The sequence below is a fragment of the Temnothorax nylanderi genome, unplaced genomic scaffold (genome assembly GCF_030848795.1).
Source record: "Temnothorax nylanderi isolate EJ_2023f unplaced genomic scaffold, tnyl_v1.0 TNYL_tig0005_pilon, whole genome shotgun sequence".
Classification (NCBI taxonomy): domain Eukaryota; kingdom Metazoa; phylum Arthropoda; class Insecta; order Hymenoptera; family Formicidae; genus Temnothorax; species Temnothorax nylanderi.
The window spans coordinates 119,897-146,971 of NW_027249067.1; the positions used below are offsets into that span (position 1 = coordinate 119,897).

The 27,075-nt window shown below is 42.2% G+C and overlaps 3 protein-coding genes across 5 annotated transcripts; 1 reads left to right on the forward strand and 2 right to left on the reverse strand.

Moving 5' to 3' along the window:
* Vti1a (Vesicle transport through interaction with t-SNAREs 1a) lies at positions 1–8,446 on the forward strand. The gene is made up of 5 exons (XM_071711537.1): positions 1–747; positions 5,488–5,835; positions 5,969–6,027; positions 6,746–7,093; positions 7,180–8,446. Exons 2-5 carry the CDS (start codon positions 5,742–5,744, stop codon positions 7,330–7,332), a joined length of 654 nt encoding a protein of 217 aa, XP_071567638.1. The 5' UTR covers positions 1–747; positions 5,488–5,741; the 3' UTR covers positions 7,333–8,446.
* On the reverse strand, positions 27–4,514 carry Ergic53 (protein ERGIC-53). Its single transcript, XM_071711507.1, has 10 exons — positions 4,137–4,514; positions 3,172–3,228; positions 2,751–3,021; positions 2,566–2,665; positions 2,383–2,494; positions 2,045–2,216; positions 1,777–1,970; positions 1,500–1,693; positions 1,235–1,416; positions 27–1,157 (listed from the first exon to the last, which is right to left on the reverse strand). The coding sequence occupies exons 1-10, from the start codon at positions 4,303–4,305 to the stop codon at positions 1,121–1,123; spliced, it is 1,488 nt and encodes a 495-aa protein (XP_071567608.1). The 5' UTR covers positions 4,306–4,514; the 3' UTR covers positions 27–1,120.
* On the reverse strand, positions 8,310–25,883 carry LOC139775462 (long-chain-fatty-acid--CoA ligase 1). Of its 3 annotated transcripts, none has more exons than XM_071711479.1 (9): positions 25,750–25,883; positions 24,909–25,054; positions 17,926–18,049; positions 16,153–16,489; positions 14,724–15,192; positions 11,773–12,063; positions 9,440–9,661; positions 8,893–9,210; positions 8,310–8,717 (listed from the first exon to the last, which is right to left on the reverse strand). In XM_071711479.1, coding segments are annotated over exons 1-9 (2,046 nt in total). In that variant the 5' UTR covers positions 25,751–25,883; the 3' UTR covers positions 8,310–8,579. The 3 variants fall into 3 exon arrangements, with proteins under 3 accessions (XP_071567580.1, XP_071567589.1, XP_071567600.1); XM_071711488.1 differs by lacking the exon at positions 25,750–25,883 and adding an exon at positions 25,142–25,282 and having other exon boundaries at positions 24,909–25,046; XM_071711499.1 differs by lacking the exons at positions 24,909–25,054; positions 25,750–25,883 and adding an exon at positions 19,679–19,856.
* Between the last annotated feature and the right edge of the window lie 1,192 nt (positions 25,884–27,075).

Here is a 27,075-nt window from a genome sequence, read left to right on the forward strand (position 1 = left end):
ATAGGAGAATAAAAATTCACATAACATTAACATTAATTAATCCGTTTCTCTTTCCCTCTTTAATTTTTTTTGTCAGATATATATGTCTTCGTACGGTTACAATACCGAATAAATTTTTACAAATGCGATGATGCGGGAATCAACGAACTTCGAAATCTTTCCATCTCGCTCCCGTACGCTATCGCAACTCTACTCATGCACCTTACACACGTACATACATTTTAACTCGGAGGTGTTTTATCGTGGCTTCAAAGAACGCAATCTCACTGCACACAATCATGTTTACACAAGATAGACTGTAATGCACACAAACGTACGTTATTCGATTATACAATAGTCTCTGATGGAATGCAGGGTGACATTCAAAATCGTCATTATTACATAACGGTTATAAGACGCATCATGTGATAATTATCTCTTCCCGAGAAATAGATCAGTTCACAGTGGAACGCCGACCTCGACGAAAGAGTGACATTTCTTACGAATAAAGTAATTGTATATTCATGTACTAAATGCGTGATACAAAATATCGTACAAAGATTTACATGGAAAGCCGCGTTACCGTTGCAACGAGATATTTGATAATACAGCGATTGTAAATGAAAAAAATTCACAAAAACGATATGTGCGTAACGATAAATATGCTTGCGACGATTGACAAGTAAAAAAACTATATATTATATATGTAACGGTACAAGAAAATAATCGTGAGACATCTTTAATAACTCTCAATAGGTCAACTAATCTGTAAGTAAACTTCAACTTAAATCATTCCTCCAAACTTCACGCGTGCGTCTTGTCGGTATACGACAATTGTAATATAGGATTGCACAGCGTAACATACAATGCACCGTGATGGAGATGGCTGCCGATTTGGATATTTAAAAGGAGATTATTTAAAATGGGATCGAGTCACAACGCCGAGAGATGTCCTTGTGTCCTCGTGGGGACGATATCCGGATGCTGTACAATTTCACATCTAGCGGACGAAGGATTTATTATACAAATGACGAGAGACACGCATACCTCGCGGATACGAATAACGAGTAATAAAAATATCGAATCGTAATGCAGACGAGAATGCATTGTATAAATTTCGCCGATGTGGACGATGCGTACATTAGTAGAGCTTCTTCATCTGTGCCTCCTTATTGTCTCTGTAGAATATAAAAAGAAGTGGCATTACGTATCTTTCTTTTTGTACGCGAACGATTGCTCTATTACGTATAATTACCGATAAAGACTGTACACCAATAGTATTATCATCTGTACCGCGACGAACAGTAAGAATATGCTAGTTGTTAAACAATTAGGACAATCTACGTTTCCCATGGTTTTAACATCCTTCTTTAACGTGTTAAGTCCGTCCCGCATCTCCGTCATAAATGACTGATAATCGTATCCCATTGGCTGCACCTGCGAAATTTTATTTATCGATGTCAGAAAAGTTTTGTGGAAACTGACTATCGCTTTTAGATTACACACGAAATAATACAGACCTGTGCTGTCGGAGCGCGCGCTTGATTGCTAAGAATAGATTCAGTCTTGGAATGAACCTCTCCCACGAAGGTTTTAATTTCCCTAGCTGTGTTCAATATGACATTTTGATTATTCAACACAGCGTCGACTTCCTGCCGACGTATAGTGTCGATCAGTACAGGTTGTTGTCCTGGTTGACCCGCAACTTGTACACCTGATTATGCATTCAGATCAAATTAATCGATATACAATATTGCTTCGATATAAATTACAATTCAAACGTAACGAGCGATTTACCTCCTTGCCCGACTTGGGATATTAAACTCAACGTTCTCTCTTGTCTTCCAACGATCTCGTCTAATTTCCTGTGAAGTTCGCGCAAAGCGTCAAACATTTGGCTCTGCCCGTTGAATATCTGTCGTAATTCCCTTTGACTCTCTGTTTCATAGAATGTTTCATCGAATTCGTTCTTCTGAATTTCTGGATGCTCCCTGTCAGAATAACATATCGATATTGAGGCTCGTATGTTGAAAAAGTACTGCGATATCGCATTGTATTTTCCTACCTGCGATATTCCTCTTTTTGTTCATCGAGCTTCTTTTGGTAGTCTAAGTATTCCTGTTGGAGTTTGGCCTGTTCCTCTACAGAAACTTTATTCCCATCTATCGGTAGCTGTCCGGGAGGGTACAGAGAGGTAGTGAGGAAATATAAGACGTCATGGTCATCAGCCAGGCCACCTGGGAATCAGAAATACATAAAAACGCATGAATTATACAAATTGTATAATTAAATTATTATGTCGAATTACACGTTGGAAAAAAGCAAGGTTATATACATAGTAGAACTTGACTTATTCATGAGATTTTAGTTTGTATACCGCATCAATATTTTTTATATGCATACCAGTAGCAGCAGATATCCCAAAGTATCCGTTTTTCGGTAACACAACATTGTCAACTCGGAAGCAGATATCATAATCTTGCTCATTGTTCGTCATGCCATTGTGAAATAACAGCTTGAATGAAAAAGGTCAATCAAACGAGATGTCGAGATAAAAACTATTAGATAATTCTCTGGTATACTCACAGTTAACGAATTCATGTAATACTCTATCCGCGCTCGTGTGGCAAAAGGTTTATTGCGGAAATCTCGCAAACAGCCCGCCAATTGCTGCGAAGAGCCGTCACTATTTCAGAATGGGATAAAACAACGAATTACATACTGGTTCGAATGTGCAAGTCACAGACAAGTTGTTAAATAATGTAAATTACCTTGTATGATCGAATTCCTTTGTGCCGTCATTGACAATGGCCATGATGTACGGATTATTGTGCTTATTGTCGTTATCAAACGAATCGAAGAAGACTCCCAGACCCGTCCAAAGATCTGAACTACCGAAAACGGAGCCGTTGTAGGATCCCTTGCTGCTGGTGTACCAGAATGCCAAACCATCCGCCCCTATTCTTCCACGTCCGCTTATCCGGAATACTAATTCTACCTCCCACCAGTCGAAAGACGTCGGCTGTTTCACCCATATTGCACCTAAACGATATTGTAAAATCGTTATAAATCATTAACTTAATAATAATGCACATGACTCTTCTTGTAAAAATTACTTTCAAATTTCTTTCTAAGCATTTTTATACATTCTAAGTATTTTTATACATACACATGTGATATCTATGTACAAACCTTTTTGACTTCTAAGTGATGGCGCTAGCCTGACATTTTCTGCACTAGCAATGGCATCTGCAATTTAAAACACAAGTGTACGTTTTTAAAAGAAAATGAATAGATTACATTTATGTCATATGTATAATATTCATATCAGATATATTGTATTTTTGAAACCATATGGGAAATAATATTAAGACTGCGACAGGAGATAAGGGGTTTGTTTTCTATTGCTATACTAGTTTGAGAAGTGTATGTATACGCTAGGCCTGTTTGTTTTAGCTGAACTTCTTGCACATTCTCTTCAACATGAAAAGGAAAAGAGGAAAAATGAACCGTGCAAGAAGTTCAGCTAAAACAAGCAGGCCTTAAGACTTTGACAGGAGACAAGTAAAACATATGTTTAATTAAAGTCAATGTAATGCAGCAATGTTAAGCATCGCTATTAAGTATTTCTTTAGGACATTATCATCCGATATTTCTTCATACAAGAGAATCTTTTTTCGTGCTTTAATAATACTTTTTTACCATTTTCGTTAAGTATAGCTTACTCTCCAATTCTCATTATCAAGTCCAACTGAACTGTTATCAAGAAAATAATCACTGTCGCATTAATGGCGATTCTCGGAAGTCTAATTATAACGTATCGGTCGCAGGATCGTCGCAATTCCACGTCTGGGAAATCGACATTTGTTACTTCGTCTCCGCGGCGTGCGGCGAGAAACGTGTACACACGTCATCAGTGTTTTGATCGCTCTCGAGATAGCGCGGTGCAGCGGGAAATTATGTAGCCGCGTCGGCGGGGTGAAGAACGAGACGGGGCACGCCGGGGGACGCGTAAGAACCGCGGGCCCTCTCCAGATTAGCGTCGCCGGGGTAACATACGGAAGGCGGCCGCGGAGGAGCGACGTCGTCGGCGCGACAGGTGTCGCGGTTTAGGTTATACGGCCCCCCACCCCCCCTCTGCACCCGTATATACTCACTTCCGCCGTATTCCCAGAACGGTACGCTGCCGTCCTTCTGCGCGAGGTACGGTGGCTTGAACGAGTACTTGTACTCGAATTTCCGATGCGGCGCCTCGCCGTGGCACGACGACACGCCGCACGACACGAGAAATACGAGCAGCCACCTCACCTCGGCGGCCATCTTCATTTCGACTGACTGAACTGAAGTGACTGACGGAGACCGTCGGCCGCGGTCAGGCCGGTCAGCAGTGTCAGCACGCCGCGAAGTTGCCCGCGCGTCATAGGCGACCGGCCATTGGCCGGTGGCGCGTAATTTCGGCCGCGCAATTGGCCCGCGGTCAGTGACGTGTCGCCTTCGTGGCCAGGATTTCGGAATTCTCGGAGCGACCTCGAACTTCAAAGTGGCATTTAATTCCCTTGTGCGTTCCCAAGGTCTTGATTTTTTAATTCAATCCGTACATTTCCGTAAATTTTTTAACGAAAAATCTAGTTGATTGACTAATGTCCATTTCTACTAATGTAGATTAACTTTAATCTCGGTTTAACTTACTTTCTATCTTTTTTTCTAAAGGTGCGATTTCACGATGACGCTCGACGCTGGATTCGAGCGTCAAATCTGGTCACGTGATAGATTCAGAGGGACGCGAAATATAACCTAACCACTGGATTGGCTGAAATCTATCACGTGACCAGATTTGACGCTCGAATCCAGCGTCGAGCGTCATCGTGAAATCGCACCTAAGTCCCCGTCTACAATAGATGTTTTAAGCCCTAAGCCCTAAGAAATTGACCAATCACAATCAATTATTCTCCTCAAATTCAACTGTGATTGAACAATTTCTTAAGGCTTAGGGCTTAAAACACCTATTGTAGACGGGCACTAACTCTTAAAATTAGAGAAAAATGAAGGGTAAATTAAACCGTGATTAAAGTTAACCTGCGTTGCTAGAAATGGACATAAAAGCTATGCGATAGCCAATCAATTTACAACTTTTTTGCAAGAATAGAATTTGCACACACGTTTATCTTACGAATGAATTCAAGAATTCAAGCACCTGAAAATCTATCACGCATACGCTGTAGATTTTCAGCGCATTTCAGGATGCACCTTAAAAGCCCTAGCTGGGTCTGTTCCTTTTAACGTCGCTCCGCGAATCGCGCACAATCGCGCATCTCTGAAAAAGCTATGATGAACTAAAACTATAAGATTAATATATGCGAAGAAACTTTTGAAGAAACAAATATCCGCGTCGCGCGCGCTTGACTTGCAAATTATTTTCTGGGAGGAGGCGGAGGAATTAATACTAGCTGCCGGCTATGCACCTATAAATAACTAACTATGACTTCCGGCCGATTCATTTTTTGTTAGTTTTCAGAGCAATTTGCACGAGCGACCTGCTTGCGCAATCTCTGAAAAAAAGGAGCATATCGGAGCAAGTTAATGAGTTCCATGACGATCTCGCGCAGAAAAACGATCGAGTGGGGGAGGGAGAGAGCGTTTAATAATTTGTTTTCCCTCTCGGTTGCGATACCGCCTTGTCTTCTCCGGTCTCCTCGCGGATTTCAGTCGGGATCGCCATCTGGCTCGCGGCGGTGGTCGATGGCACACGCGAGGTGCCCAAGATGGCGTCGCTCGTTGACAGCTACGAGCAGCAGTACGCCGTTCTGACAGCTGACATCACCGCGAAAATCGCCCGGATAAGGCTCCAAAGCGGCGGTAAGAAAACGTCGACGGGATGGCAAAATCATAGAGGCGTCGCGCGGCCCGCGTGCGACAACCGGCGTCGCGACGCGCCACGTAAAGTCGGCGTCGAGACGCGATAATCGATATAAAGTGACGTAATTTGCAGGTGAGAAAAGGGCCTTCGTCCAGGATGTCGACCGGCAGATCGAGGAGGCGCAGGAGCTGGTAATTGAATTCGCTTCCTTCTCAGTCCGCGGCGGGTTGAAGGTCAATAAGATCTCGATACGCCGAACCCGGTCGAATGGTCGATCGTGCGACGCACGGTCAAGAAAAATTACTCCGCATTTTGCGAACTGCGCGACAGTTCTCTTCTCGTGAAGAAAATCGAGATGCGACACGTTGCGGAATGTGAAGCGTTGCTCGATATCTGATGTAACTGCATCCAATTGATTGCCAAGAGACCGGTTTGCTTATCAGGAGTGTAAAGTTGTTGTGAATAATTAAGCCTGAGATCAAATGCTTGGCATACGCAGCATAGAATATTTAAACAGATTTTTTTAATAGTTTGTAAAAACTTAGTATTCTAGGCTCTTCGCATTTAGTCTTATTACGTGAATCTGATCAATTTGTAGTGTATTTTCCAATTTCAAAAAAATATATGGACATTTAATTTTTTATTTAATTTTAAATGAATCTCTGGGAGATTTTAATTTATTTAAATTTTACCAAACATTCACAGTTAAGTGCTAAAAAGTTATGAAAAAATCAAATTGATTTCAATTAAAGCAATGAAATTAAGATAACATTTGAAGTTTATAAATTTTGAAGCAAGAGATTGATAGAACCGGGAGCAATCGTGCCTGAAAATATGTTTTCATCTGTGTCTTCATTCGGGCTGTTCCTTTATAAAATATTTTAATCGGAGGTTGTCTGTAACTTGCAGTTGGAGCAAATGGAGCTGGAGGTTCGTGGGATGAACGGGGCGGCACGCGATCGCCTACGCGGTCGCGTAGAGAGTCACAGAGCGGAATTGAAGCGCTTGACCCAGGAATTTCAAGCTGCGAAGAAACCGAAGGAGGATTTTACGGAGATTATGGTGGAGGAGCCTTGGGAGAATAACGTGACGGAAGATCAGAGGAAAAGACTGTTGGACTCCTCGGAAAAAATAGAACGATCAGGGCGAACTTTACAGAATGGTTATCGTATGGCTTTGGAGACAGAGGAGATCGGTTCTCAGGTGCTGAAAGATCTCCACGAGCAGCGAGAAACGATACAACGAGGCAGAGGGAGAGTAAGTTATACGATCGTACAGATTTACGCGAATTACGTTCGAGATCAAGAGAGAAAGACGGAAATCAATGTCATCCTTTGTTTCAGTTACGTGAAACGGATACGGAATTAGGACGAGGGTCTCGGTTATTATCGGGAATGATCTTTCGGAGCCTCCAACAGAGAATTATTTTGGCAGGAGTAGCGTTAATACTGATAATCGTCGCGTGCTTTGTGATATACTATAGTTTTAAGAGTTAAAGAACAGACATTGTTTTTTTTTTTCTTCGGCCAGATCCACCAGATGTGGTTTGGAAGTCGTATTTATTATCAGAGACTTCAAAATGTTATTTCTATCAAATTGCGAGGTAATTCTGTATTATATCGTCTATCCAATCTTTCGAGCTTGTTTGTCACATTTTGCCTCGGGACACGTTCTTCGATCTATGCTATACGTTTATTCTCCCATCAACTTGATCGGCCATTGGACTGAACCATGATCTCTTATACAAAGCCCATGTCTCAAGCGAGCAAGTAAAACTGGCAGAATGTCATCAAACAAGAACAAAAGGATCCTGTTTAATGTTATTATTATGTAAAGTCTTGTGTAAAAAAATATTGACCCATTCCTCGTAAGGTAAATTTTAAAACGGTTTTACGATCCTTTTCCATTTGCGCATTAGAATTAATCAACTAAAACTGTATTGAAGCAGTGAACGATTATCAGATGCATTATTTTCAAGTACATCGGGTAGGATCGTAAAACCGTTTGAATATTGTTATCCGAGCGGCATCCCGGAATCTTGACCAGCGGTTAACACATTGCCCTGCGTTCAAGCTTCTAAAGATGTTTCGAACCACAAAATATATTCAACAAGAAATGTATTTATTAAGTAATATTCAAGGTTTTTGACGTTGCGCGCGCCGATAATCGGCGCGCATCGAAATATATTACCTCCTCAGGGTAATATTCGAGGAAATATTACCTGCTCGAGTTAACAACTACTTGCAATTATAGTTTTAATTTTGACCTGAGCCATAATCGGGTGAGTTCACTGCGCTGGACTTTACCGGTTAAAAATGCATTCTATAATTCGTCTCTTACATGAGAACAACAACAGTCACTGTGTACATTATTGAAGTATGCGTGGGTAAGGATCGAACTGTAAATACATCCGTCACCGAAAAAATATCAAAGGATGCATGTAATTGAGAGAAAGAGAGAAACTAGACGCGCCTAATAATAACTCCTTTTATTACTTGTTATGTTATCATTTACCTTTAATTAGCCTAAAACGGTGCTTTTTTTCCGTCTGTGACCCTAATGTACCTGTGAAAATGATAATATAATAAAAGTATCGAGAATTAACGAATATTCGATGGCAATAGTGACTTCGGTGAGAGAACGGCGGCGAGGAAAGGCGCTTTGCTTCCATCTCTACCATCGAACCATTTTCTTTACGTTCAGTGCTGGTGCGGACGAGCGATAGCACAGTCGCTCAGTCTGGTCAGTCCAGTTGTTGATAGAGATCCTCTATCTGTGGTTTGAAGTACGCTTTCAGTTGAGGCCGTTTCGATTTCAGCGTTGGTGTTAAGAGCCCATTTTGTACGGAGAACGGGTCTGGATGGAGATATATATCTTTCGCCTGCGAGGAAAATAATCAAGTTTAAATTCTTAAGTTATCAGACTCTTCCATATTTAAGATTTTTTTGTTTTACTTCTCCCAAGAAGTAGACGAGTTCTTGGGAACGGCAAACCTGAATTTTTCAGGTAAAAGGAAAGAGGATATAGAAAAAAGAAAATAAGGAACGATAATGTACCTGTTCAAAGGATTTCAGACCGGCTTCTTTTCCCCACGCTAACATATCGTCCAAGATCAGTTTTTTGACTTCTGGATTGTTGCACAGAACGCTCAGTGTACCGGGTATGCCATTCTCCACCGCCCAGCACTTGATTACGTCTACGTCTGGTACTACTATTGCTATGATACAAGACTTCAATGATTCTCCATGGACGAATACTTGTTGCACGTATTGGCTGCGTATGTAAATGTTTTCGATCTTCTCCGGCACGATGTACTCTCCTTGTGACAACTTGAAGATATGCTTCTTCCGATCGATTATCTTTAACGTTCCATTCTAAAAAAGTAATTCAGTACATAAATATTTATATTCAAACTTAATTATCTAATTTAATTTAAAAAAATTAAAAAAAAAGTTTAGTTTAGTTTTATCCGATTTCATATTTACCGTAAATGTAAAATGTAAATATATCATTTACAAAGATCTAAAGATATTACATTCCCAATAATATATGATTGTCATAGATATAATCGCGATGAAAATGTAATTTTGAAAATGTACTTACAGGCTGCCACATGCCGATATCTCCTGTGTGATGCCATCCCCGTTCGTCAATGACCTCAGCAGTTTTTTCCGGATCCTTGTAGTATCCCATAAAAACGTTAGTGCCCTTGACGCACACCTCACCCTGGTTGTTCGCCGCGTAGTACTCCATCTCCGGAACGTCGACGAGCTTGACGCAACAGCAAGCTACCGGTGGTCCCACATGGTCCGGCACGTGATCGCCCTGCATTCAGGCCAGAAATTAGAAATCCGAAGAACAAATTAACACGAGAGACATAGTTCCTATAGTTCCTATTTTCAACAGGGACTATATAGATCAGCTAAACACGAATCTATTAATTGCCTTATACATATATTTAAAAAACGCGTTACGCATGAAATATTTAGATTTAATTATAATGGACTGATGGAATACAATTATTTTATATAATATAGTAATTAACGGTCTTGTGAGTCGGCACACCACGTGCCCCTGGCACATGGCTCCAAAGCTTTGATTCGATGAGCTGACAGAAATATCTACGACTGCGGCGGCTTTTGCCGTCTATATATTTATGTCGATACTCGCGCCAAGAATAGAGAGAGCACGCGCATCACTTGATTATTAGTCAGCATTCAATAAAAACATTTTAATTCAATTTATCAGCGGTAAACACCTTCGTCGTTTTGGGACTAAGTATTTTTTTTTTTATTTCATCTATTGATGAGCGAGAGGCAATATTTCTATTAGGTCTAATTAACATAGGCATGTCGAGGCAAAATAATAAATTGTTTAATTTTAGAAAGAGTATTGATTTGTGGAGCATATCGAAATTATATTGTGTAGGAAGTACGGAATACCTTACTATGTAATTCCTTACAGGCTGTTAAGAACTTGCGCGTTTGGTTCACGAGCATAATGAAGGGCAGAGCGATATTAATTACTTGGAGATTTACGCTTGGGTAATTAGGGTGGCTACAGAGCAGCGTTTCTCAAACCGCGCGATGCCTCCAACGCCTTCCAAGCCTCCACGAGTTCGCAATAAAAATAAAATTTTAAAAAAGCCGTGTCGTAAATTTATCTATCGGGTGAAGACAAGCTTCTCACAGCTAACGTCGATTGGCGAAAGCGCGATAAATACAAGATCCCGCGAAATGCGCTCTGAAATCAAAACGTTTGGAAATCGTCAGAATTATTTGATTTCAAACTACCGCAATCGGATTATACATTTAACGCGGTGATATAACGGCCGATTTATGCGATTTACGCGAGAATTACGATTTGTGTATGTTGACGAAAAATCCGATAACGGCGTAAATCGGTTAACGGATAAACGTTCCCGGGGGGCGAGAACGCGTGAGGCATTTGCGAAATTTTAACGGTGATCTATGTACATTATGTTTGCGCCCGACGCTTCTGCATAATGCTGATTTTGTCGCAGTGCCAAACGCCGTTCGATAAAGTATACGGCTCTCGTTTCTCGCGCGATACTCGAACCGTTCCCGGGTTTGTAATTCGTAAAATCAATAAGATTCTCCACAGTAAAGCGTTAAACTTTCCATGTGGCGTTATGTAGCGTTATCCTGTTGTGCAACCGGCGTTATTTTAGCGGCGATAGCGGTACTTTGCAATATATAAATGAGAAAAGCAAATAATGCCTCTACAGTGGCCGCTGCATTATATATAACGGAGAAATCTTCTAGTTATATCGAAGTTTGGACGCGATTTGTATGAGCCGTAGCGCTTTTAGCGCTCGTGCACGGCGGTTTCATAAAAAATGTATTCGTCAGAGGCACCTATTGACCGCGGTTTGTATAACCATCGGTATCTTATGTACGATCGAAAGGTCTTTACAACATATCTACATTTCACGTATCTACATTTACGTATCGTCCTTAAACATCGCTGCGTAGGCTGTTAACGGTCTTATAGACATACATCAATCAAACGCTACTTTTTCTTTTTTCTCTTTGAAGAATATAAAGGAGAAGACTCACAATTGTATCTCTGTTAAAAGGTTTCCTTTCAAATTCAGAGAGGGGAAGATCAGATAAAAAGAACATAGAAGGACATAAAAAGAAACAGTATAAATAAAAATAGATTGGAAAATGTGGAACTGAAATAACGTACATAATTTATATGATAAAAATGAAACACGGAGAGGAGAGCGCGAGGAGTGTAGGATGAAAGGGCAATGCGGTATATATAGAGGTCCAAAGTACACAAAGATTCGATATCGCGACTCCATACTGTCTAATTAATCGACTCGAAAGCTTCGTAGAAACGACCATGGGATATTTACGACCCGGCCGTAAAATCGCGAGCGCACTTCCGGCGATTGAATATATACGAACCTGGATGGTAAGCGTTATCGGCGCGGTGCACTCCGTCTGGCCGTAGCCCTCGACCACGACGCAGCCAAGGGCGCACCTGGTGAACGTGAGGACGTTTCCCGCCAGCGGCGCGGAACCCACGAGCATCAGCCTCAGCTTGCCGCCCATCGACTCCTGGATCTTCTTGAATACGATCTTATCCCACATGCTGTTCATCCTCACGATGCTCTTCTTGATCTCCGTCTCCTTCGCCCGCATGCCCATGTTGAAGAGCATCCTCTTCAGGAACGAGCTCTGCAGCTCGGCCTGTACCTGCGAACGCCGAACGGGTATAAAAATCACCATCGGATAATCCGCGCGACGCTCCGCACTATCCGCCAGATGATAACAAGAGTAAAACGCAACGCAACGTGATATATACTCAAATATGTTCCAAAACATATTAATATAACTTCGAATATGTTAAAGATCATGTTCTGTTGGATATTTAACAGCTTCTATCTTGGGAGCTACTATCATACTGTTACCTTCATTGAAATATGAATTTTTTATCTATGTTAATCAGTCATATTAATATTTCCTGTTGATTATAATATTTCCTCCAGATATTGTTATATTTTATTTCCCGTATATTTTTCCACTTTTGCAAACATATTGCTCTCTTCCGTACTACCATGCAAGTCATGCACCGTTGCATTTCGATATATTTAAACGCGCTATTTATAGAACATTTTTGTTATCATAAGCGGATTATCGTCAAACTGAAGAAAAGTCTGTTTGGACAGTTGCGGCCGAGTTCGATGTCACCTGTCAACAGGCGGCCGGCGAACGACGATAAGTGGATTTACGCCGCGAATTCCCCGGATTCGAAGTCGCGGTGGGAAGAGGAAACAGAGTCAAGTGGCAAATTATCCGCTCTTCCATTGTCTCCTGTCGAAGCGAAGCGACCGCGCTACGTGACGTTGTCTATCAAAACTTTATGCGAACTCAGCATGAGCGACAAGATGCTTCACGCTCCTCCGCCACACCTGTTACGCGCGTCATCGTGCACGTGCGCGCCGAGAACGCGTGACCGCTCCCGTTTGGCTTCGCCAACCGAAATCTCTCGGATGCTTTTTAAAGCTTAGGATATAACGGGGGCGCGTCTCGGCGAGAGATGCGCGAAAATGTAACTCGGCGACACGCGCGCGCGCGTCTACTCGCGATCTCGTGATCGAGCGCGTGTCCCATTCAGATGAACCTCGGGTTCAGGTAGCAGGATGACGTCTAAAGATGTCTTAATAATATATTAAGACGTCTTTAGACGTTATTAAGACAACATTTGACGTCACTCTGCTACTTGGGGAGTTACGTCGTTAGGAGTTACCTACTTATCCCTCCGCTTTCAGTCTCACGGCAAGGATCTCGAATATTTGAGATCTTGAGGGAAAAAAGAAGAATACAAAATCCCCTTATTTTTTTTTACAAAAATTAATATTGCAAATTGAAAATGAGACTAAATGCAGAGGGCAAGGAGGAAATTTCTGCGTTACGTTTGCTCAAGGCTATATGACTACGTTTACACGGTCCGATTTACGCCGAAGTTATAACATCGATGTTATAACTACTGTTGTTAAATGCCGTGGTAAACGCTCTTTTACGACGAAGTTACTACATCGATGTAATCAGTAGTTATAATATCGATGTTATAACTTCGGCGTAAATCGAGCCGTGTAAACGTAGTCTATTTCTCACAGAAAGATCAAGATGAATCAATGAATACGAGAGACGACATCTCGAATAATATTTTTAATTTTCAGTGTACGAAGAAATGCACCAGCATATCGTTTAATTTTATCCTGCGTCGGGATTATAAACAGCTGACGCTGTTGAGTGTTTCGCATGCGGATGTTGTGAAAGGAGCGTTTAGATTTGATGTCGAAGCTGCGAATGCTATCGTCGCGTCGTAAAAATATTGAACGGTGTCCAAGTGCAACTTCCGCTTAATGATGAATCGCGTACAGATAATTCAACAATTACGAGAGCGGAAGAAGCGTATAAGGATTGCAACTCTTGAACTCGTTTAACTCCACAATGTTAACTCCAAAGAGAAACGCTGAAAGAAGAAAACGCCCACGACCTCACTTGTGAAAAGCGCCACTGTTTTCTGCCTACAACGCTATTGACATTTCGCCGGCCGTGTAATACATATAGCAGAACGATTGTAACCGTTTTAGGTCGAGGAAAAAAAAAGAGTGTTGACGTAGTGACACCCTACGCCAACAACTCCCAGGTTTTAAAAATAGGCAGAGTATACGCAGTCATCGGTCGTGAGCGCAATTACCTAATCGGGAAAATCGATATTTTGGATTTAGAATCGTGTGACGACGTTTACTCACGGCATTTACAACCAACGTGAGATTAATTGTAATATTACCGCGCGAATAACAATATGATGGACCCTATTACGCGGTCTAAACAACGACGATTCATTGACCACACTCTTCGGGTATTATTACGGCGGCGAGACAAGCTGTACATGACACATTTATCACGCGATCCAGCAGCCGACCCAAGTGCGAACTAAAAATAAAATATTACAGATCAACGCAAAACGCGCGCGAACAACAGCAATAAACCACTCGAAATAAACCGCGGTGATCAACAGAACGCAATCACACGATTCAAACGTGCGAACGATTTCAAGATTTAATCGTCGGACGGAAGATATTCCGCAGCGTTTCTTCCGTAAAAGGTCATAAAGCATCATTTATATTTCATTCTCTTATCTTTCCCTGATCTTTGCGAAAAAAAAATCGTTTCCCTCGCGCCTTCTTTGCAACTGGACCTCTCGTCTTTTTTTGTTCGAGAGCAATATGCGTTAAAAAAAATTACCACGTGCAAATTAATGAACTTGATTCACGACTCTTCAGAATCCCTTCTTGGATGTCTGAGAATCGCCAAGGAGAATAGATGTTCGATTTGTGGCTCACCTTATCATATATGCGATTTAGCAGCCTAGGCACGGCCGGCATGACGGTAGGCCGGAGAGCTCTCATGTCCTCGGGCAGCTTCTTGATGTCACCGCTGTAGAAGCCGACCGAGCCGCCCACCATGTACATGGTGTTCTCGCAGCAACGTTCCAACATGTGCGCCAACGGGAGGAAGCTGATCATCGTGTCCTTGGACGTGAGCCCGTGATCGCCCAGTTGCATTATCACCGCGCAATTGGACGCTATGACGTTCTGATGCGTCAGCATCACGCCCTTCGGGTTGCCGGTTGTGCCGGAGGTGTAGCATATCGTGCAGAGATCGGACGGCTTCGGCGGCAGCTCCGGATGGTTCCTCTGCGCGCCGAGCCGCTCGATGTCGTCGAACTTGTACAGCTCGATGCCGCGGTTCTTCGCCCGCTGATTCGTCGCCGGCCGCGTCTCCTTCACCACCACCAGCTTCCGTAAACATCTGTCGGGATTGAGAATTCGTTGAGATCGTTGAGGGGATCGCCGTCGTAGTTTCTCAGCCAGGAACGCGACGTTTTGTATCGTCTAGGCTCTTGGCAACGTTACAGATTGACGCTTTCAACATCGCCCGCGCTTTTAAAGCTGTTTTCGGGGGCGGCCTTGAGAGCGTTCTCTTTGAGGAAACCGGCGCATGAAATGTGCGGGCTACATTTGATTTCCGGTCGGCGTGCGCGTCAAAATTTGTTAAAAATAATGTAACGACAGATTCTACATTCGTTCAAAGAACGTTTAAAGTATCATTATCAATCTGGTAACGATGGAGATACCTTGAGATACACACGTGGCTCTTTATAGACATAAGATAAATAGACATTGCGATATGTTTTCTTTTAGCTGAGCATTATTAAACACGAATATTAGATGGTAATGGTTCTTTGTTAACCACTTAAAGAGAGAAGTTACCCCATTAATTTAAGAATACGTTTACACATTAATTATTCGATATCGTGCAATCAATATTCCGACATATTAAATTACGGACTGAATTACAAGCCCTTTCCATCGGTATGCTAAATTAAATGGCGTTTAATTCTTAAACACGTGACTCCGTCAATAATCGATAACGTCGATGTAGGTAGACTCCCGAGTGATATAGTTGTGCAACATAAATTTTCCTAGGCAATGTCAATTATGGTCGGCTAATTTATTATGTTTGCGTGCTGCTCGAGCCTTCAACCGATAACAAAGCCAAACAATCAAAAGCGATGTGTAGAAAATCGTTCATTTAAAGATAAAGCAAATGCCGAGATTATGATCATTATCTCATAGAGATAAGCGCATACCCGAAAATTAACGATTATTAATGATATCGCTACTTGAAAAGCCGTGAATTTGTTACTGAAATTGAGACTAAGACATTTTCCTCGCGCGCGTTTCAAAGGTAATTAATGTCACTACATACCTCGGCGCTTTGTCGAGGAGCAAATTACACTTTTCGTCGTCTTCGCACACCACCAGATTAATGTCAGCCTGATTTATAATGTACGCGCAGGCGTCCGGGCCCAAGGTGTCGTACAATGGCACCACCACGAGCGAGTACGAGTAGCATGCCTGCTCGGTGAGAATCCATTCGGGACAGTTCTGACTGTACAGACCTACTAAGGTTTGTTGACCAGGGGCTAGCCCCAGGGACACTAGGCCGGAACCAAAATTCTTCGCCCTTAGCAGCGTCTCGTTGTAATGAAGCCATTGGTATGGTTTGTTGGGCCCGTCTCTCCACCCGAGGCAGGGGCCATTATCTGCGGATTAAAAGAACGCTCATGTTAATCAAGAACAGCAATTATTTCAGCACATAGCTAAATATATTCGTACAATCTATTTTCTTGTTAGTACAGTGATCAATTAAAATATCTGCGTGTTTGTTAGAATAGAGTATACGCAAAAAAAAGTGTCAAATCAAAACTTATATACTCATATGTACACAACCTATAATCTTCTTATAAGAATTTCAACTCTTTACTTCAACTTTTTTTTTCTTGGTTGAACTATATAAATGACTTCATTCAAGCAAGTTTTCTTCGTTTAACACAATATATATCTTATTTCAAGATTATAAATTGTTGCATATACACGAGTATATAAGTCTTAATTTATTGACCCTTCTTTTTTTCTGTGTAGGTTTTTCATTTATCAATTTATTATGCAAAAATGCAGCAGGAAATCTTAAGAGGTAGAAGTATAAGAATCTATTTTAATACAATTTTTGTGAATTTTGTACATTCTGCTTTTATGCTATTTACATCACATAAAATTCATAAAAATTATTATTAAATGTCAACATTTATTAATCACGAGGATCTATTCCGTAACTTAGATAGCTGTAATTTGGTACCCTTAGTGAATTAATTACGTCTGTACAATGCATAGGGGCTTTAAACTTTTAAAACAAATAACTCTACTCTGCTCACACGTGCTCTTTCCTGGAACGTTCAGCGGTCTAACTTGACCTAGAACGATAAAGGATTGACAATAGCGCGTGCCGGACAGCCGTTCGTGAGATTTTCTCATATGATCGCCGGACGAGCGGACCATCCCCAGCATCTATTATCGATCTTCGAACACGTCTGTCGTCATTGTCGCCATCGCCGTCATCGTTATAGGTCGCGTATAGAGCAGCGACAGGTGTCGGTCGCGCGGGCGTGTTACGCAGCGCGCGGCAAAAATAAGAGATATACACGCGACCGAAATAACTGTCAACCTTCGTTGGAAAGGTCGTCGAATCGACGACGCGGATCGAGGAGGCGAATCGCCCGTCGCCGTTGTAATTCGCGGTCGTTAAGCACCGCCGTTGACTCTCGCGCTCGTTAGGAAGCTAGAAGCTACTCGCGCGCGCTTGTTTATTCGCTTTATAGCGCGACCGTGTGGCGTTGCCTGCCAAACGAGCCGCTAAATCGACACACACGCAATTGCGTACGGACGCGGGTGTACGGACGCGTGAAACGCCAAGGTCGCTTCCGCCGGGACCTGACTGGCAGATTCGCCGATCCCGCGAGATACTTCCTTGAGCCCTGTCCAATATTAACTTTGTTTTTTATCGACGCTGAACGCATTGCGTTAACACATCGGTTAATCGAGGCGATTGAATTCCAATTTGAATTAATGTTGGTGAACGGTTCTACTTCCACCCTCCCCCGAGGATCAGGGGGAGCCTCGCCGCCGAAGATGAAGGACTTACTGGACTCCTTGGCGCCGCGGCGAAAGCCCTCGTACAGGGTGCGCGTGTCCTCGTAAAGGAAGGTGACGAACTTGCCATCCTTGCCCTCCTTGTAGAACTTGGACACCCGGATGTGCTCGTTGCCCTGCAAAGAAGAGGCGAAAAACTGAGGTGAAAAGATTTTTTCACTGAAAAAACACATCCGGCACAACGCTACGTTATTACGTAATCCCGAATGTGCGGCAAGTGCGACACTAAATTTAGCCGGGGCGCGCACCCACACGAGGATTTACGCGTGTATCGACGTGTTTCGGGGAAGCAGCTGATTGCGCGGGACGAAAGGGTGCAAGGTGAAGGGACGGCCTGCGTATATCGCGCGCGGCGAATAGGTATACACACATCCGCGGCGTTTTCCTATATATCGATCTCCCACCGACGCGGACGTGGGCCTCACTCGGGCTTCATCGACGTGCTTGTGCAACGACGACGTCGAAACCACCCACATTCCCGACGCACATACCGTCGGCGAAACGTGTGCGAGAGGTGTCATTGAAATAGCGCACGTATCCTTGCGGCAATTCGCCGCTACTTCGGGTCGACATATCCATCTCCTCGATCACGACGAAAGGCAATTCGCTTCCTTGAAACCGAGCTCGAGGAATGCGAATGTTTGCAAGAGAACAACCTGTCGTCGAGAAAATATTTCTGACGAATCGATATATTTAAAGAATTACATTTACACAAGTGAAAGATAAAAAAAAATAACATCTCAGTTTCGATTTAACGAATAACGATAATATCTTGCTTGTTATTCAAGTGCAGGATTTAAAATTTAAATTAAGATTTTTCGATAAAAACGGGTTGTGTTTGTGGTATAAATATTTAACGTCGAAAAAATGAGCGAAATAAATTATATGTATATGAATGTTATGTGCAGTGTGATGAGATATGTCTGTACGCTGGGACCTACTGTCGTAATTACATCATGCACTTTCATTACGAGGTGCTTTAAATGACTTGCATTTTTGCGTCAACGTCCAGTAATCATAGGATAACTAGGAGAAGACTTAATGCCGTTAGCGTCATGTAAATTCATCATTGTAAATGAAGGATAAGCCGCAGCCATTTGTTACTTAAATAGCAGTTAGTATTAAGTACGGCATAAAGTATAATGTAACGTTTTTTATTGTGTTTTATAGTGTGTAATTTAATATTGTAACTTGTCTCTTTTAAAGGGTATACGTCAAAATATTTAAATTAAAGTAAAATACGCATAATTTACATTTATTTAATTGTATCTAATTTTTATGTTTAATGTTGTATACACGATCAATCGCGTTTAATTACGTCTAATTAATTATATTTAACTGTGAATAACTTTCTCCGAGTGCAAAAATTATTTTTCACGAGGATATATATCGGAGTTTAAGCCAATAACGTCGAAATGCCGGCCGATCATAGCTTATTCCTAATGTCGCGTCGTTTTCACGATTCTTGTCACGCAACGCATTTTGGCGACCCACTTAAGAGTTTCACGAAGAGGAACGCTGTTACCGAATATCAAAGTACAATGTCCGCGAACTTCGCGGAGAGCTTCGGATCAACGAAAACTCGTGGAGGATCTATTTTACGATGAACCTCGCGATCCTTGAAAAACACGGGGGTATACGATCGCCGGCTCGCGCCAGATAAGGGGACGAACGCGCTGCGCGCGCGCGCGCGCGCCCGAATCGCGACCCCGAGAAAGACCCTCTTCCCGAAGAGGCCACTCCACCTTGAACGTGTCGGACTGATCGCCGAGATCTATCGGCGGGTGGATCGGTTCGTGAAAGAAGCAGCTCGACGTCATCCTGCACGTGCAGCACGTAACACGCACTCTTAACGGGCGGCGCACATACGCCGCCGGGTCTCTCGCGAGCACCTCTCGAAGATCGACCCCTCTTCTTACGCGGGATGCAAGAGATAGATCGGACCAGCCGGACCAACGCGCCCGCGGCCACTGAATTCAAGTCGAGCTTGCGGCCAAGCTTTTCGGCCCGAGCTTTTGGCTCGCGGCGCGGATGTCATGCGGATGATGATGCTGGCTCGTCGCGCGGAAGAGGTGCGTGCTGTAACACTGTCAATATCGATCATCTTGAGCACACTAGCCGCGGATAATTTGGATAAACAGATACATCTTGACGGAGGCAATAATTAAACCGGAAATTACTGAGAACGTGGGTGTAAATGAGTAATTACTGGGAATTTCTGACGCTCAAGTTCGAATCCAAATAGTCCAACTAAAGTAAGAAGTTTCCTTCATTTCTGGATAGGTTGAGTGAATATTTTTCTCTAACACTGCTTTTATAATAGAAACTAGGAAATTGCTTAGATGGACGTTACACATTTTTTACAAGGAGACCTGAAATATCAACGTTTTGCATGTACTAAGATTCTTAATCTACTGTTTCGTTTTATTATATTCTTGTAATAAAATAGTAATAAAATTCAAGAAACTCTTTTCGTACGGAGTACTTGATTATTGTCTTTAATTATTGGCTTTAACGGGACGTGTCTTTTCTTCCGCAGAAAGATTAGGAATATTAACTTATTTTGAAAAGCAGGACTGATTAGCGTAATCCGGAAAATCCTCTATCCTAAACGTTTTGACCCAAAAGATTCGCTATTAAAGTAGAACTGTTCAATCACGGGTGTCTAGTTTGTGATATTGACAGCATTAGCAGGGGATCGGCGGCCAACCGGCCTTCGCAAGGCCCATCCTCTCCGCGCGAAGATCCTCGACTTAAATATAGTGCGCCGGCCGAGCGTGCGTCGTCCTCGGCTCTCTCGTTTCCGAAAAGTTTTGGACGGTCGCCAGCGCGAGTATGGCCGGTCGACGCCACGGATCAACACTCGGTCGCGTAGTGTTGTAGCGCTTCCTTCTCTCTTCACATTACCGTTTTTCATCGTGTACGGATCGGGATATCCCCTAGAAAGTCCGGGATCGTCTACCATTACGGCGTGATTTAGGAAACAACGAAAATGTGGGCCAAATCGAACCCCGAAAACCCGAGATTCTCATCAGCCGTTTTATGGGTCACTGCAATTGGTGTCGACGTGACGTGAAACAAAATTCTGGCTGGAGGAGTATAAGGGTAACACGCAGAATATTACGTTGCTTTGAAAAGCGTAAATTACTTTACATGGCATACTTTCTGTTAAAAAGTAATTCCAGGTATATTTGAAAACAACTTGGTTGTCGATTAAATTGCTGATTCGATATCATAGACTGTGGAAATAATGTGTTTATTAAGAAGCGAGAAGCATTTTTAAAATAACAACAAGTCGGTCAGATTTCAGCTCGATTGTCGATAAATTTAGATGAGGAATAATTATTGAAATCATGTTATATGTTCTTATTAGAATGTTTTTGAAAAACGATGATTATCGGTAGTTATGCATTTTCAAAATCAGCAAGCGTGGTATACAGGTTGCTTTAAGACTTAACGAATCATTTCCGATCTTTTTTTCTTTGAATTCTCTGATCACATATCGTTCCTTTAATTTCTTTAATCAATTCTAAATTGAGTTTTTTCATTAATGTTTTATTCTTCATTGAGGAATCTGTAAAAACATTTCGCTAGATAATAATTTCGAGAGTTCATAGAAAATAAAGTCAAATGTCGACCATTTGGGAACCGATCGTTTAGAAAGAGGATTAATTTTATATTCTAAAAAGATAACAGAGCCATCATTAAATAGATAATAGAGCCATCATTAAAATGAAATTACTACGATTACCGTAACGTTAAACTTTACAACTTCACGTATTTCGTAATACTAATGAAAAAGAGTCCGTTGTATTGTTTAAAAGGCTCATAAGTATTAACATGATTGGGAAAAAAAGTCGTATTGAGTTCACCGGAATCGATATCCCTCAGCGAATATCTAGAGGGAAGCTTATGTAAACTGATAGTCGAGAGGGTTGCGAGCCGATTGGTAACGTTAATCTGAAAAGCTCATTACATCCGTAGTCAGGCTTCGAAAATAATTTCGGCAAAGGCACTTTTGACGTCCGATATTTTTTCGAGAGGTCTCATTATGCCGTATGGTGCTGGTGTAGCACGCTCGTGTACCCATTCTTTCGATGTGTTCCGATGAATGAATCACGGACGCAACACATGAACGGCATACGTCGTGGGCTGATTCAATGAGCAACGCGAAAGGAAAACACGGGAAACGTCTGACAGCTATCGCTTTACCTGGCAAATTGTACGGCTTCGGGATACGTGTGCATTTTTACATCTTGTCCGTGCGCGTGTGACTCTGCCAATCGAACAGTTTGGTGCAAAAGGTCTTTGTCGCTTTCAAATAAAAATCCGGAGGGGCTTTTTTTAAACGGGCATCCGAAAATTTCTGTCAAAAAGAGAAAGTGGGTCAACAATGGATATTCCCCGATTAAAAATAACTTCAAAGCTATATGGTATTTCGTTTTCAATTTCACAAATACGATAAATTTCTGGTCTCAACTTAATTATTGCACAAAATATTCCAGAAATAGATAAAATAATTACTGCATGTAATCTTTGGATAACTAGAAAATATATTGCGTAATAAATAAGAAAATTAAAAGTGGCAGTTTCTAAACGGTAATAAGTGATATCGTATGTAAAATATTTTAGAAATATGTAATGCATGCTAGTGAATTAATCTTTGCATAAACAGAAAAACATCGACGGAACAGATAAGAAATTAATAGAAAATATGCTGCTGAGATGAATAAAGCGGATTTCAATACCGATCCTTTTTTCGATATGTACTGAAAAATCACATGTTTTTATTTTTAAGATCTTAATTAGTCTACGATGGGTCTTATCTAATCTCATTATCTCCGTCATGTACGTCGCGTCGAATGCGTGTAGCACAGTGTCAACCGCTGTAAATATTTAATCGATAGGAATTGTTCAGAGGGTATCGAGTTAAGTGCCCTCAACTAGCGGCAGCGCGTATAACGCAAGTATCAGTTACTCGTCGCTTGTTTTCTTACAATATTTGTGATAATATTCTTTTATTGTGTGATAATGACAGAAACCTTTGTACCATCGCATACAACGCACAATAATAAATTTGTATTAATGTTTAACGATGACGGTAAAAGATAAGAACGCCTAATGTATGGCTAAACAGATAACGAAAAGTAAAAATATTTTCTTACTATTAGTCACAGTCGTACGTCTACGCTCTACGAGACATGAAGTGATTTATAATTATTATGTTATCGTCGGTAATAATACAATAGAATCTTTACCCAAAGCAGTCGATAGAGAAGCTAATCGGTTAATCGGTATTTCCAGATGATCAAATGATAACGCTTTAAGGAAAAGCAAGTTCGTTCGTTGCGTAATCTTTTATCAATTTGAAGCAAGAGAATCTATGCTAGTAACTTAATGGCATTTCCCACCCTCTATTTTGTATTACTAATTTTTTTGAACTATTAATTTATATATTTCTGAAAAACCAGAACGAAAAGATGGTCAATGTATTAAAAAGTCGGATGAGAGTTCGAGTGTATATGCCATAAGCAAACGCAAAAATATAATATAAAAATATATGTCGAGCGCGTTACATATGCATACAATAATTAGACGTTTAATGTCCGTATCGTTAAATTATCTACTTGTTGTTCGATTTAAAGACACTATCAATGTAATGTCGGGTCTGTTTTCTATTGCTGGACTGACTGGCTGCACTAATCCAGAGTTTATCTTTTTCCTTCCAATATGGAGTAAAAAAGATAAACTCTGAATTAGTGCAGCTAGTTCAGCAATAGCAAAACAAACCCAATGTGTCTCGTAATTTTCCATCGGCTAGCGGTCAATATAAAACAATAACGCACAGTGATATAAAATCGAAGAATAAAATTCATCAAGTTGTTTTTCAACATTTTTCCATTACGTAAGTTGCATACATAGTAGTGCCGTTTTTCATATGTGTAAGGTTTTGTAATTGCACTTTGTAACCACGTCAAAGTTCACTTCATATTCAGACAGTCTATAATTCACGTTAGAATTTATCACAGACTTCTATTTATAATCTTATGCGCCGCGTAATATGAAAAACATGTTAAGAATCTGAATTTACACGTATGAAAGTATACATATATAAAGAAAACAATATAGTCATGTAAAATTTTAAATAAAATTCTGTCTCGGAAAATCTAATGTGACTCACAGATCGTCTAAAGCAGATTTGATAGCAAACCGATGCGTATCTATCACGTGATGTCGTTACTGTTCTGTTGTTGTTTTGATTGTGAATGATATACCTCGCTAAATACATAGCATAGAAATCGATGACGGTGCGTTAAATGAAGGCCATCGCTCGAATTAATATATTCTTATTCTTTCAGCATAAATTTATCTCTAGATAGCGAACTTTCCAAAAATCCAGCTGGTGCTCCCATCGAAAGTAAACATTCAACGCGGTTTTAAATTACGAAAGGGAAAACGAAACTAAATCTATTCTTTCCAGCTTCGTCGCATCAAGATTTAGGGCCATGGCACATAGAAAAGCAGTCGGCAAAGTGACCAATAGCTATTCTTGAGTTTTCGAGAATACCTGACTGTTAATTTGATTGATTGGTCAATTTGCTTACTGCTCAAGTTTTCTACGTGTCATGGTCCTTATGAGCTGAAAACAATAGGTCTGTTCTTTTTAACTATAAGGAGTTCACTTTTTCTCTTTTTCTCTCGTGAGCGTGAAAAGAAAAAGAGAAAATATGAACCGTGCGAGAAGTTGAGCTAAAAAGAACAGGCATATTGTCCGTCGTGGGTGGAAAATGCGTAGAAAGAAAAATCGGGAAAAGCAAGAAGGATACCTGAAGGGGGGGGGGGATCTGGTCCTCTCTCGTTCGTGGGGCACCGATGTTTTCTAATCGTCGATTTCACAATCAGGGGAATTCAGTGGTGCGGCAAAATCGCAACTGCGGGACGGAACACGTGACGGATGCTTGTCTGTTTCCTTACCGGTAGCAGCGATGCCTGAGCGTCGAGCGGAAAGAGCGGTTTCTCGGCCGTCGGTCTGGAAGCCCAGTAAGCCACCCCGGTGACGAAGAGCGCGCCGGCCGCGCCACCCAGATACGGCAGGTAGTCCTCGAGATGAGACTGTAACACTTGATGTTGAAAATCGTTTGAACCGCTCGGGAGAGACTGCCAAGGGCTTACGTAATATCGGGGCAGAAATGCGAAACGGATACTACCTGCATCACGACTGTGGTCTCTCTCTACGCAGGTACGAGATGCGCTACTGCCGCGAACCGCCAGACGACTTTGTCCCCGAGCGTTCGGCGAGATCGCCCACCACGAGCGCGAGCGGCTCGCGCGCGATCCCCTAACGAATTGACTCGACTGTATCCGTACCGGAGTTCGAATCCCATCGTCCTGATTATCCGCGGGCCTCTCTTCTCTCGTGCGTGTGCCGCTATCTACGGGGAGGGGGCGCGTTATCGCGCGAGGCTGCGCTGCGACGAAGCCGCGGAATTCGCTCCCGGGTGGAATTTGCTCCGCGCGGCGCACGGCGGACTCGCGACGGAGTTGCTTCCAGTATCTTTCGCAGTAACGACGAAATATAATAATCTCCAACGATAGTGCGTAAGAAAGAGCGAGAGAGAGAGAGAGAGAGAGAGAGAGAGAACGAGTGAGAAAGAAAAGGAGAGGCAGAGCGAGAGGCAGAGACTACTGGCAGAGCGCAGAGCGATAAATAAAAGAGCGGACGAGAGACGAGAGATACCGGCGCGCGTGGCCGCGTGCTCTCTCTCCGCTCGCTCGAGGTTTAAAGTCGATAAGCGATATAGCGTGGCGTACTCACTGGCGTGGGGGGAGAAGCAGAACCAGGCCCGCGGCGACTTTCTCCGCGCGAGCGAGGGTGGATGCGCGGGAACCTCGCGGAACGAGCGTGCGTCCACTGCGTCCCGTTCGGGATTCGTGCGGATTCGAGGAAAACGAGAGCGAGGGACGGCGCACCAGGATGGTCGGCTTGGATCGCCGGAAGTGAGGCTTAGGTCAGGGCCACGGCATGACTGATGACACACTGCCTTTTTCTTCGCCAACGACCGCGCAGATCGCTCGCTCGCTCGCTCGCTCGCTCGCTCGCTCGGTCGCTCGTTCGCCACGCACGGACACACACACACGGACGCGATGCGGACCGTCCCTCAGGGCTCGGTCTCAGTCACTGCCGTAACACCGCGGCGCCATGACGTCACCCCCGCGCACCGCGGCGCGCGGCGCGGCGGCCACGAATCGATGCCGGGGCGCTGCGACGACCACCCTTTCCTCGTCACCGATCGCGACGGCAGCCACCCCGAACGGAAGGCCGAAGGCCGAAGGCGATTATAATCCACCTGACTGTATGCGCGGCGCGGCGCATGCGCGACCCGCTGGCCGCGCGCCACGCCGGCCGGTGAAATTTTATGAGATTCCCTTTCTGTATTACCATACATATTGTCCGATTATCGCGCGTTAGCTTTGTTCGTTTTACCTTGAAAATTGAGGGCAGCTTGCCAATAGAATGTATGACGTGTGTGTTTAGATTGGAATGTATGTGATGTTTCTCTGACAGGTATACCGTGTCAATCGATGCGACTTTAAAATAAGATTGCCGTTTGTTGGACATGCTGAATATTATCAGGCGTGATAACTTGCGACGATTAAAATGTAACAGGAGATGAAAATAAAGGGAAGAATAATGCGAGTAGAAACATGACAGTAATGGTCGATGCTTTTTAGATAATTTTAAATAATTCAACTATAATATTATAATTGTACTATTGTTAACATATAACGGTCACGTGACTCATTTAACATTAAATTGGACAATTTTAGTAATATAATCTGCATGTCTTGAATATTTCACTAATTACATTTTTAATATAATCTAGTTATTTATTATCTAGTTATATTTTTAGTAATGTAATTAGATAACTTTAATAATATAATCTGCTTTGAAAATTTCACCAATTAAATTTTCAGACGTATTGAAGCGTTTTTGAATTATTATACTATATCAAGCCTTAATAAAGTAATAATTTTATTAGCAATCTGTGATACTTATACGAAAAATAATAAAAGAATGTAACTGTGAAAAATTATTTACATTATCCTTAGTGAAAAAATTTCTCATATTCTCAATTGGATG

What these genes read in the sequence shown, in the direction of transcription:
- Ergic53 (XM_071711507.1), bottom strand. Translation starts at nt 4,305, where the DNA reads ATGAAGATGGCCGCCGAGGTGAGGTGGCTGCTCGTATTTCTCGTGTCG. An exon ending in AAGGAATTCGATCATACAAG is followed by an intron (nt 2,666 to 2,750) that starts GTAATTTACATT and finishes ATTCTGAAATAG; the next exon opens with TGACGGCTCTTCGCAGCAAT. An exon ending in ATCCCAAGTCGGGCAAGGAG is followed by an intron (nt 1,694 to 1,776) that starts GTAAATCGCTCG and finishes ATGCATAATCAG; the next exon opens with GTGTACAAGTTGCGGGTCAA.
- Vti1a (XM_071711537.1), top strand. Translation starts at nt 5,742, where the DNA reads ATGGCGTCGCTCGTTGACAGCTACGAGCAGCAGTACGCCGTTCTGACA. An exon ending in GATAAGGCTCCAAAGCGGCG is followed by an intron (nt 5,836 to 5,968) that starts GTAAGAAAACGT and finishes CGTAATTTGCAG; the next exon opens with GTGAGAAAAGGGCCTTCGTC. An exon ending in TACAACGAGGCAGAGGGAGA is followed by an intron (nt 7,094 to 7,179) that starts GTAAGTTATACG and finishes CCTTTGTTTCAG; the next exon opens with TTACGTGAAACGGATACGGA.
- LOC139775462 (XM_071711479.1), bottom strand. An exon ending in CTCAGGCATCGCTGCTACCG is followed by an intron (nt 18,050 to 24,908) that starts GTAAGGAAACAG and finishes TCTTCTTTGCAG; the next exon opens with GGCAACGAGCACATCCGGGT. An exon ending in CCGCGGCGCCAAGGAGTCCA is followed by an intron (nt 16,490 to 17,925) that starts GTAAGTCCTTCA and finishes TTTAATCCGCAG; the next exon opens with ATAATGGCCCCTGCCTCGGG.